This window comes from Coturnix japonica, chromosome Z (assembly GCF_001577835.2).
Source record: "Coturnix japonica isolate 7356 chromosome Z, Coturnix japonica 2.1, whole genome shotgun sequence".
In the NCBI taxonomy this organism is placed as follows: domain Eukaryota; kingdom Metazoa; phylum Chordata; class Aves; order Galliformes; family Phasianidae; genus Coturnix; species Coturnix japonica.
Window position 1 is genome coordinate 42,394,465 of NC_029547.1, and position 12,398 is coordinate 42,406,862.

General features: G+C 46.5%; 1 protein-coding gene across 2 annotated transcripts in view; it reads left to right on the forward strand.

Moving 5' to 3' along the window:
* Nucleotides 1-980: 980 nt before the first annotated feature.
* The window catches only part of FBXL17 (F-box and leucine rich repeat protein 17), a 274,061-nt gene continuing 262,643 nt past the window's right edge, over nucleotides 981-12,398 (forward strand). For both annotated transcript variants that reach the window (XM_015849457.1, XM_032441230.1), the window contains exon 1: nucleotides 981-1,826. In XM_015849457.1, the coding sequence (XP_015704943.1) occupies nucleotides 1,083-1,826 (744 nt within the window). In that variant the 5' untranslated portion in view covers nucleotides 981-1,082. The remainder of the gene's footprint in view (nucleotides 1,827-12,398) is intronic.

Genomic DNA, 12,398 nt, shown 5'->3' on the forward strand with positions numbered 1-12,398 from the left:
GATAAAGAGGAATCAAAGGAAAATAGTGTCACAGGTATTTTAACCCTCACACAACATTTTCCTGGGCAACAGGCCCAAAGATTTTGTCCACAGTACCTGGCACTGTGCACTTCTGCTCTGGCCCTTCATTTTTAAGTAGCAATACTGTACCTTATATATCCTAGTTACAGCTGGTCTCCTCCCTCCCCAAACACCTTCTACTAAAGGCAGTGTCCCTCATATATTTAAACCTATACATGCGAGTCATTTTACGTCAATAATTTAGAACCGAATCCTGAAACACGCAAAATAAGTTTGCTGTGGACAGTACTAATTACGGCACTGCGGTTTATATTTGCAAAGATGTACACACTCTGAGCAACTGTAACACAGGGGCAAAGGTGCTGGTCAGCAGCGATTCAAGACAGCAGGAAACGGGATTCGCCGGAGCGTGTAGCTGTGAAGAAGGCATTGCTAGAGAAGACGTGGCTTCGGAAGCAGAACGCTTCCATCAGTCCCTCAGCTTGCGTTACTCGGCCATCGCAAACGCCTCGCCTTCACTCCTGTCCGCTTCCCCACCGGCTCTGACCAATCGATTTATTTCTGCCTCGCTCCGCACACCGCAGCCGCACGCCCCCGGGAGCAGAGCGGGGCCCGGAGCATCCTCAGCGCGGCCGCCGCGCTCCTGTACCGCGGCTCCCCGTCCGCACGCTCGTACCTACAGACGCCGCGCTCGCAAGCCCCGCACCCTCGCTCTACCTGAGCGCACCCGCACCGCGCGTGATGGGGCGGCCCCGTCTCCACCCGAGTGAGGCCGCCGGGCCTCCAGGCCCTTCCCGGCCGTCTCTCCGGCGGCGGCTCCCGGCCCGGCCGCTGGCGGCAGCACCACCGGGCGGCGGCGGCGGCCCCTCCGCAGCGCCGCCTCCTCGCGTCCCGCGGGGAAGGTCAGGGCGGCGGTAGCGGAAGCGTCTCCCTCCCGGCTCCGCGTCCCGGAACCAGCCCCGCCGCCCCCGGCGCCGCCACCTGCCGCCCCCGCCGGCAGCATGACAGCGGCCGCCGCCCGCAGGTGACGCCCCGCGGGCCCTTTCGCCGCCGCCTCCTATATGGGCCACCTGCTCTCCAAGGAGGCCAGCAGCCTGAGCCGGGACAGCGGCGGCCGCCGTCGCCGCCGCGGGAGGAAGGTGCCGCCGCGCAGCCGGAGCTGCTTCCTGCGCGGGCCCTGCATGCTCTGCTTCATCGTGCACGGCGCCAGCTCGTCCGCCCCGGAACCGCCCCTGCCCGCCGGGGACCCGCTGCTGCCGCCGCCCTACGCGTCCCACGCCGCCGCCGAGCAGCGCGCCGCGCGCCGCCTCCTCCGCCTGCCGCCCGCCGCCTGGGAGCCGCGCGGCCGCTGCCGGCGCCTCCTCCTCTCGGGCCTGCTGCCCTCGCCGGTGCGAGGCCTCCTGGGGCCGGCCGGGCCGCCTGGCGAGGCCGTCTCCGAGATGGTGTGCAAGCGCAAGGGGGCCGGCCTGCCCGCCTGCACCCCCTGCAAGCAGCCGCGCTGCGCCGCCGGCGCGGCGGACCCCGAAGCTGCTGCCTGCCAGTGCCCCGCGGAGCCGCAGCCCTGCGCCTTGCCCTCGGCCGCCGACGGGGCGGGGAGCGGCGGGACCGCGCCGCCGAGGTGCCCCGCCGGGAGCGGAGACGGAGGGGACCGGTCGGTATCGCCGCCGCCCCCTCCCTCCGGAGACGAGAAGGAGGGAGTGAAGGAGCGGAGCGGCGAGGAGCCTTTGGAGCACCCCGGGGACGGCTGCCGGGAACCGTCGTCGCCGCCCGACATCAACCAGCTGCCGCCCTCCATCCTGCTCAAGGTGGGTCGCCGGGCCGGGGCTGCCTTCAGGGCCGCGGGGCCGGTAGGCCCGGGTGGGGCTGCAGCCGCCCGCCTTGCCCCGGGGGTCGCGGCTCAGCCCCCTCACCTGCGGCCGCTCCTCGGACACGCGCGGTCGTGCTCCTGCCCGAACTGCTGGCCCGGCCCGGCTGAGGTACGGGAGGAGCGGCCTTGGTCCCTTACCCTGTGCGGCGTGAGCTCTGAAGTTGAAGCGGAGGCAGTCGCGGTGCGCTGCCTCGGAAGCACTTCGACTTCAGCCTGTTGCATGACTTTGTAGCGCACCTCGCACGCGTGGTGCTCTCCGGGTCGGCTGTTCGGGAGCAGGCGGGCAGCCGGTGAGCTCCGCTCGTTCTGTGCGAGTCAGAGCGGTACGAGCAGGCTGTGCTGAGGGGCATACAGCTTCTTCCAGGCTGTGTTCTGAGTTCGTCTTGGTTTTACTGTGCTTCCAGTCATAATGAATTCTTGTAGCACTTCTGAGCTCTGTTCTTTAACAGCCCATTGCTTTGTATATGCCGGGTCTTGCTTTGCTTCCTCTCCCTTCTGCTGTGCTTTGGTTCCTTGATTACTGTTTGCTTTCTAGAGTAACTTATAGTTCAGGCTGCTCGGTCTATCATTCTACACACTGTTCTTCAGCTGAGCCTTAGACCAGGTGAGAACCATTGCTGGAGCTGGAGTCTGCAGTGTTTTCCAAAGTTTGTTGTCAGGGTTCCTTCAGACTGGAACCAGTTGGACTTGGAGTACTACAGAAGTTTTCTTTGGGGTTAGATGGCTGAACTTGAAGCAGTGTGTTAACAGAGCAGTGTGACAGATGGCTCTTCCTGTCTGTGACCAGATCCGTTCTCTCTGTAAACTCTGGTTGTGCAACCCCAGCACTGAAAGTGATTTCTGATCTCTTGTCCACAAACACTGACATTCTGCTATTGGTCTTCCACATAAAATTAAGTCTGTGCTTGTTTTTTGTTGTTGGCAGTGGTTTGTTTTGTTTTGGAAATATGCATTCCTGTCTTAGTTATGTTGTAATGGCATGCAACATTTTTTTTTATTTTTTCAGTAGATTCACTGCCCAAATTCCCCCGTGGCAGATATTTAAGAAATCACAAACTGCCATATCTGTCTTAATCTCTTCTGTGATCAAAACTCTGCCTCACAGTTTTACTAAAATAAAGGATCCATTTCTTTGTCACTGTTAATTTAAGATCATAGAATCATTAGGGTTGGAAGGGACCTTTAAGATCATCTAGTCTAACCACAAACCCATCACCACCATGCCTGCTAAACCACGTCTCTCAGTGCCGCAGGTGACTCCTCGTGTTATCCTTGGTATTGGGCTGTTACAACTTGAGATCAGACTGGCATAAGTACACCTTAATGACTTCTTCTCATCAGTTGTATGGCTTCTGTAGTCTCTTCAGCACGTGTCCAGTTTCACATTATCAAAAATGGCAGTCTAGCATGATCATAAACTTGTTCTTTTAATAGTGTGACTTTGTCATGCCGCTCTCATGCCTCTCTGGAAGCAGCCCCCCATTACAGCTTGCAGTGGTTTACATATACTTTGCAGGCAAGTACTGTGCAAGCACATCTGGTTGTGCTGTTTCACTACTCCTGACTGTGCAGATCATTTCCCCTCATTCCCATGCAAAGCCAAGCTCCTGGGGCAGGACAGATGGAGCCTTAGGCTCAGGGTTAGATCTCCCTGAATCCTTGTTCTGCTCTAGGACTGAAGTTTTCTCAAAGCAGTGCTGCTGGTGTTTTTGTCACATGCTTGTTTGTTGCTCCTGGTGCTGGGATGTTTGCAGCTCTGGACAGAGACCAGTGCCTGGCTTCTAGCAGAGCTGTTGAGCTCCTTCCTGCTGGCTGGTAAGGCAGAGCAGCCAGCCCTTCCTTCCCAGTGTTTGTAAGCATGAAATGGAGATGCTTGGAAAACTTTGTGCTACGTTCCACTCAGTATTGAAATCTTTGGGCCATACAACAAATGCTTTGCCTGTTCCCATGTCGCTGCAATATTTTTGTGAAAAACAGAAATTAATCTTACTTCCATACTTGCTGACTTTTCTGATTTAACGGACGCATAGCAAACAAGTAACTGGTGTAAAGAGGTCTGCAGGCTAAGTGAGCTTTGGAAATGCTTATTCACTTATTTCAGACTTGTAAAAATTTTTTGCTGGTCCACCACATTAAGTTGTGGGCATTGGAGCTTTCCTGGAAAACCCTTAGAGGAACTGGGATGGGATCAGAGGAGATGCAGATAATGTAGAGATGTGGCCTATGATGACAGCTTGAAGGTGCTGTTAAAGCTGATGAACAGTTCTGTTCAAATGCAGACGTGTATTCTTCTGATGTGAGAAAACTGGTGAGAAGCTTAACTATGTACCTGTTCTTTGTCATGTAACGAGAAACAATGTGCTTAGGTAGATGCAGGGGAAACTAAGGTGGGACTCTTGCACACTGAGAGGAAGTTCAGTCTTGGACAACCTTGTTTCCTGTCTCAGGATTTGTGAGGAGCTGGATTTTTTTTTTTTTTATTATTTGTAGTTCCTTATAAACAACCAATGGAATGGCCTTATTAGGGGTGTTCTAGGTGCATTTCAGCTTGCCTTGAAGCAGAGATGGGAGCTCTTTAAATGAGTATTTTGATACCTTCTGTATCAGTTTGCTTCATATAAACCCTTGTCATCTGAAAACTGAAGAAAACTCTAGATTCTAATGTGGTGTTAGACAGTGGCATTCCTTTATTTCTCATGGTGTGCACTGAGTGACTTGACAAGCAAACACAGTCTCAAAGTTCAGGTTCTAGATGTGAACAGTTAAGACATACATATGCACCTCTGGTGTACATATTCATTATTTTCAAGGTCTCATAGATATGTGCTGATGTCCCTTTGGTCGTGCTCAGTGGTATCTAGGGTGGTCGAGTGCCCACCTATTTCTTCCCCTTTTCTCAACAACAGCTTCATCACTGAAGCCTTTGACCCACTTCATCCATACCCAGTTTGGAAGATTTCCACTGCTTAGTCTTAACTGATTCTTGTTCTCTAGCAGTGTTTAACAAAGTGCTGTTTTGTTTTCAAGAAGCTTGCTGTCCCTGTATGACTACAGTAGGAAAATGAAATAACTTTTAACTGTGCTGTTGCTGTGTGATTTGCTAAACTTATGGAAGTGCGGAGGAAGGAAACTTTCTGACAGAAAAGTTTGCCATTATACTGGTGAAAGCAAAGGCAGTACATGAATGTTGTCAATAGTAAAACTCTGGAGGAGCATAGAATTTTTTGGTTGGAAAAGACCACTACGATCATGAAGCCCAGTTGTCGACCTAGCACTGCCAAGTCTACCACTAAACCATGTCCCTAAGCACCACATCTACATGACTTTTAAATCCCCCGGGGATGGTGGCTCTGCCACTTCTCTGGACAGTTTATTCTAAGGCTTCACTGAAAGGATTCTGAAGAAATTGTTCCTGAACTTCCCCTTCTGTAGCTTGAGGCTATTTTGAGGCTATTTCCTGATACATTCTGAGATTGGTTGCAGAACTCTAAAAATAACTAGGTATTTTGCTGTACCTGGTGTGTGAAAAGGTGGCTTTCATGTAAGCAGATAGGTTTTTATGTTACCGAATTAACTGTGTGATGGGAGAGACAGAAATCATGGAGTGTAATTACTACTTTTCCTGGAGGTGCCTTGGCATTCTTGTTTATCTTAGCTCACCTTGGCCGACCGTGTCCAAAAGCCTTTTCTGGATTTTGTTCAGGTGTTTCTAGGGTTGCTTCGTTGAAACTCTGTATCGAGAAGGGTAATCCTAGTTGTGCACTGTTTGAATGCAAAGTTAATCGACTGTAACTTTTTTTCTACACCCCCCTACACCCCTGTTGTTCGGAGGTGCCTGTCTTTGATCTTTAGCAGATTTTACTATGTTTCATTGTCTCTATTTGAAATGTTGCAGTGATTCGCTGACAGCTCGCTCGGGTGTCTTTTAGTGAGGACACTGAGGCTGTGGGTGGATGGGGATATGGCTTTATTATCCCTGTCAAGTAAGGATATTCTTCTTAGTCAGAACCCTTTCTTTCTCTTAGTGTGAAAGACTTGGCATCGTTGTCTCCTGTTAACTTCTTAGGGACATAAACTGAAGTTTGCATTACAACTAAACCGGTCTGTTAGCAAGTGGCTGTTAAGAGCAGCGTCTATCACTTTTGTAACCCCCGGATGCGTGCTTTTGCTGTTTCCTTTGTGCTCTGCAGGGTGATCATCACACACCAACCTAATGTTGCAAAACTTTTCCTCAGGATCGGGTGTGTCTGAAAAGACTTTCTCTGAATAACTAAATTCAGCATAGCAGGTAACCAGGTGCAGTGGGCAAATAAACAGCCCCTACTTATTGTAGTTTGCCATGAGAATGCTGCTTGTGTTGTGAAAACGTCACCTCACTTTTTCTGGGTGTCACACTTGTAAATTCCTTCTAACTTGATTTCCTTTACGGGCGTACTGAGACAGAAAGTACTTTATTATTATTATTATTTTTCCAGAGACATTTTTCTTGAGCTCATAAATCCTCTCTATGTACTCAGGTGCTGATGAGTCACTTATGTTTCCTTTATCTAGTTTGAGAGTATGTGTGGATAAAATGACTAAACCTCAGAAACTAGGCAAACATTCCCCTATCCTTTGTTTATCTTCTGTTGATAGAAGATTGATTAGTTTTCTGAAACATAATGGAACAACATAAATGTAAAACCACTGGAAGCCTAACTTCAGCATGCCTGTAATTAACTGCTGCGTTTAACTGTTCATAGTAAAATGTCATGTACTAAGCACGTTCCTTTAATTATCAAATATAATTCCTAAGTACCGTTTAATAAGTCTTCAATTAGTTGTTTTAAAGCCTTGCACCCAGCTGATGAAACAAATGGGCAGTTTTCCAAAAATTAGTTTTCCAAGTTCATTAGGATCTGTGATAAATAGCAGCATGAAATATTTGAATTTAGTTTTTAATGTTTTCTGTCTATACTGTTCTTGCTGATACCATGAGCTTTTAGGCTTCTAAACAGTTCTGTTTGACACAATATAATGGAAAGAATTGCTCAAATAAGCAGAAACCTTCAGTCTTCTAGTTAAGTTGGATTGAGAGCTCTATCAAATGAGAATGATGGACAGAACTAGAGGATACATGAATTCACCTTTTAGAGCCTAATTTGCCTTGGGGTCTGTGGTCTGTACTTTGTTTTCTCAGCCCATGAACCTTCAGCTGTGTTTCTTGAAGTTGTTAGCATTCTTAAGAGTGATATTAGCACTCAACTGATTTTTATGCTTTTTTTTTAATTTTTTTTTTTTTTTTTTTTTTTTTTTTTTTTTTTTTTTTTTTTGGTTAGCAATGAAGAAGCTGCGTAGTAGCATTGCTGAATGCATGGAACTCCTTGATTTTTTATTTTTTTTATTTTTTTTTTTTTCTTATTGTTATTCGTTTTAATCATTTGTTTTAGAAGTAGTCTTTTGAGAAGTTAAAATCCTTGGATTCCATGCATGTATAGTTTAATTTGTGTGGTGTGAAGTCAAGAGTTTGGAAAACTTGGTGCTGAGGGTATGATCTCAACTAGTAACTTCCACTTACCTGCTGATTTTATGTATTAGTACTTAGTACTTGCTGATTTTGTTTAGTAGTGTTACTTAGTGATCATCTGATTCATTTCAATCAAGAGAACTTCTGTGCTTGAGGAACTTCAATTAAGGCAAAAGTTACTGTTTTTAAAGATAAACAAGTCCAGTTCAATACACAGACTTATTGTGCTTAAGTCTTACCTTTGAGATTTTGAGAAAATATAGTAGAGGGAGGGCTATTATTCTTTTGTTGTTCCCCCCCCCCCCCCTTTGTTTTTGTTCTTTTCCTGTTCCTGCTGAAATAAAATGCTTAGTACAAAAGGAAAGATTTTTACGCTTGAAATCGATCACACAGAGACTTGTTAGTAAAGGAGACAATTATGAAGAAAAACTTTCATTTCTAGCTTCTCTGGTTGGACCCTTTAACATTTCAGTTCTTAAGCAGTTTGGATTCATAAAGTCACAGAACAGCACAGAGTGAAAAAGATTATCAGGTTCAGCCTTTCATAGGAAAAGAGAGCCTAATTCATTCTTCCCTTTCCCATATGTTGTCATACAAAACATTAATTCCACAAAGAAGAGGGAAAAATAGAGACCCCAAACACCAAACAAGTTTGGCACTGGAACTGATAGTCTGAAATGTGCTGTCGCAAGGACTGGCTTCAAGTCAGTTGATCCAGAATTATGGATTGTAACATATGCATATGAGCACACTTACAGTAGTGCTGTGGAATTGGAATAGCTGCAGCCTGGAAGGCCAGCAGTACTCTGGTCTGTATCGAAAGAGCTGTGGCCAGCAGCACAAGGGGGGTGTCTCTCTCCCTCTGCTCCTCACTCATGAGTCCCCACCTGGAGTACTGCATCTAGGTTAGGCTCCCCAAAACTAGAATCATGGAATGGCCTGCATTGAAAAGAACCGTAAAGCTCATCTAGTTTCAACCTCCCTACAACAGGCAAGGTCACCAACAACCAGACCAGGCTGCCCAGAGCCACATCCAGCCTGGACTTGAATGCAGGCCCATCCAGGGATGGGGCATTCACAGCCTCCTTGGTCCACCTGTTCCAGTGTGTCACCACCCTCTGAGTGAAAAATGTTATCCTAACATTCAACCCGAATCTTCCCTGTCTTAGTTTAAAACCATTCACCATTGTCCTATTACTATAAACGCATGTAAAGAGTTATTTTTTGCTGTGTCTGATGCACGCACTCAGATGTGAATGATCCAAATTCCTTGTTACAAGTTCTCATATCACTTATATACCTTCAGAAGTTCTTTTCTTAGCTTTGCTGTTTGTCCCTACATGTCAACAGAAGTTGATCAGAGAACTGGAGCACCTCTCTTGTGAATAAAAATTATAGGAGCTGATCTTGTTCAGTTTGAAGAAAAAATCTGGGGAGACCTCTGGGGAGGCATTCCAGTACTTCTGGGGAGCTTATAAGCAGGAGGGAGACTGACTTTTCTTACAGTGTGATGGTGATAGGACAAGAGGGAATAGCTTTAAACTAAAAGAAGGAAGATTTACCTTATGTGTTAGGAAAAAAATCGTTTATTCAGAGGGTGGTGAGGCATTGGCACAGGCTGCCCAGAAAAGCTGTGGTTGTCCTGACCTTAGAGGTGTTCAGGGCCAGGTGGGATATGGGACTGGGCAGCCTGGTATGGCGGGTGTCAACACTGCCCATTGCAGGGGGGTTGGAACTGTGTGAGCTTTAACCCTCCCAACCTAAGCATGTTTATGATTTGTTGCTTGAAGGTAAAATCAACTTGCATACAAATCTTGTATAAAAGAAGAATCCTCTTATGATTGTACCTGTCCCTGAAATCATATCGGACTGCTTAAGCTCAGCAGGATTGAGGGACAGCTATGTCTGATAGGTGACTTTTGCTGTTCTTAGTATTGCATTTTTGATGTTTCATTTCAGTCATTAATTACTTTGAGTGTATGCTTATGTTGAAGCAAGAGATTGACATTAAAAAAACCAACTATTTCTGGAAGATATGGTAAGGTCATTAATGATGAACATAAACAGATTCTTACTTGGGATGTGACCTAAAGGCCTGGGAAACCTTTTGGTACCCACTGTGAGGACAGGAGGGCCACCACCAATACTACCTATCACTCAAATAGCTGAAGCAGGAGGCACTGATACCTGAAAGAGGGTGAGATGTGAGGGTGAAATAGGAGTTGATTTTTGTTTATTTGTTATGTAGAAATGTGCAGTCTCTAAGCCTGCCTTGTGGACATGGAAAAAGGAATGTGAAATGAATTTAGAATATGTTTTGTTAAATATACATTTTCTTTAGAGTGTGATGAGAGACACTTCAGTTTTAAGTTTAGTAGGATTAGGTGGGCATCTGGAGGGAAAAATGTGTTGGACATGTGGGAGGATGTGCTTCTGTACGCTTTTCAGGAATTAAATGTGACAAGAGTTGGACTCACAGCCCATCCAGAATTTGTCTGTCATAGGCAGGAGGTCAATGAAAATACACACACACAAAACTCCTGAAACCAGCAAGACATTTTCTGTGCGCCTGCTTCTGTCCACACTGGAATTTAGTGTGCAATAACTTTGTCAGCACCTGTGTTCCCCCTAGTGGCTGATTTTGATTACTGCTTCTCTAATGAGGCAATTTGTGACACCTTCAGACCTCTTACCTCTTATACCGTAGAATCAGACGTGATATCAAATGCTTTCAGATGATTCATGTGCTGGAGTTAGCTGTAGGCCTATGATTGGTGAGGGCTTTTGGTAGAATGGCATTTTGAACAAAAATAACTTTAGGGCTTTTATATTTACAGTAGTGGTTAGATTAGCAGCATTCTTTCCTGTTTGAGATGTTCTTGTTTTAAGAACTGCCTTCTCTTGTTTCTCAAAGAAAGAAGACCTTTCCACGACAGAGTGTGTTTATATTCCACTGTAGTAAGGACTGACTAGTTTAAAGTAACTTATCATGCCAGAGTTATCATCCCTTCTTAGAACTGTCTGTAGTCATTCAGATGCATGTCTGAACATAACAGGGATCACATTGCCTTGCTGTCTTTTGCAATTTTTGGGACTGTTAAAAGATTTGTTTTTCTGTTTTCTACTGACAGTAGGAATTCAAATTCCCTACTGCTTTATTAGCTTAGTGTTTCAGAGAATGTTCACACTTTTTTTAGAGGCTTAAACCACACTCTTGCAGTAGGAGTGTCAGATGTGAAATCACCACTTTGTTGGGTGCTTTTTCATGTTTGACTGGAGATTTCTTGGATGCTGTTCACAGACATCTTGCTCTGTGCTTGGACTCACCAATATGAAGAACTGCAGGGAGGAGACAGACATTGATTGTTTCATCCATATTTCTGTCTCCCACAGTCCACTGATGCCTTGATGGAAAACATACCTTCTTAGACAAGGATAGGCTTTCAGGAAAACAGAGTTCACACAGCCTCATTCAGGATGTATGCAGCAGATAAGAAGCAGTGACTTTTTCAGAAATTGAAGCAAAAGGGGAAATGAAATATTGCAACCATTTACAGAAAGTAGTTATTTGACTTTTCTCTATTATTGTTGGAAGCTTTTCTGAGAACAGTCAACGATCTCCCCATCCCCAGGAGGCCTTTCATCCATGTACATATTGAAAACTGTCAAGCTAGGTGTTGTGATTTAACTCAGCAGCAGCTCAGCACCATACAGTTGTTTTCTCAGTTCCCCCCCACAGTGGAAGGGTGGAGAGAATGAGAAAAAAACAAAACAAAACAGAACACTCAAGTGGAACTTGTAAGTTGAGATGAAAACTATTTATTAAGACCAAAGAAGGAAGAGGAACAAAGGATTATAGTTATCAAATTGTAGAATCATAGAATCACCAAGATTGGAAGAAACCTCAATGATCATGTTGTCCAACCATCCACCTACCTCCATTATTTCCCCACTAAACAATGTCTTGTAGTACAACATCATTTGATGCTTGGCTGAACGTGAGCTGGCAGTGTGCCCAGGTGGCCAAGAAGGCCAACAGCATCCTGGTCTGTATAAGAAATAGCGTGGCCAGCAGGAGCAGAGAGGTGATCATCCCTCTGTACTCAGCACTGGTGAGGCCGCATCTTGAGTACTGTGTTCAGTTTTGGTCTCCTCACTACAAGAAAGACATCAAGGCCCTGGAACGTGTCCATAGAAGGGCAACGAAACTGGTGAGGGGTCTGGAGCACAAGTCTTATGAGGAGCGGCTCAGGGAGCTGGGATTGTTTAGGCTGGAGAAGAGGAGGCTCAGGCCACACTGCACCCTACAACTTCCTGCAGGGAGGTTGTGATGAGGAGGGGCTTGGCCTCTCTCCCAGGCAACAAACAGGACCTGAGGAAATGGCCACAGATTGTATCAGATGAGGTTTAGATTGGACATTAGAAGGAACATTTTCTCTTAGAGAGTGGTCAAGCACTGGAATGGCTGCCCAGGGAGGTGGTGGAGTTGCCATCCCTGGCAGTGTTCAAGAGGCGTATGGATAGGGAGCTAGGAGATATGGTTTAGGGATTTTCTGTAGGTATGGTAAATGGAGGGTGGTTGGACTAGATGATCTTGTAGGTCCTTTCCAACCTTGTGATTCTATGATTCAATCTAAGCATTTCTTGAATGCCTCCAGGGACAGTGACTCGAGCACCACCCTGGGCAGCCTGTTCCAGCACCTAATCACTCTTCCGGAGAAGAAATTTTTCCTAATATCCTAGCTGAACCTCTCCTGATGCAACTGGAAGCTGATCCCCACCTTGCCATATCCTCCATTCAGATGGTTGTAGAGAGCTATAGGGTCTCCCCTGAGCCTTCTTTTCTCTAGACTAAACAATCCCAGCTACTTCAGCCACTCCTCATAGCACAGGTAATCCTGTCCCTTCATCAGCTGCCCTTCTCTGGACATGCTCCAAGGCCTTGATGTCCTTCTTGTAGTGAGGGTCCCAAATTATAATCATTGCATATGTGTATATACATAT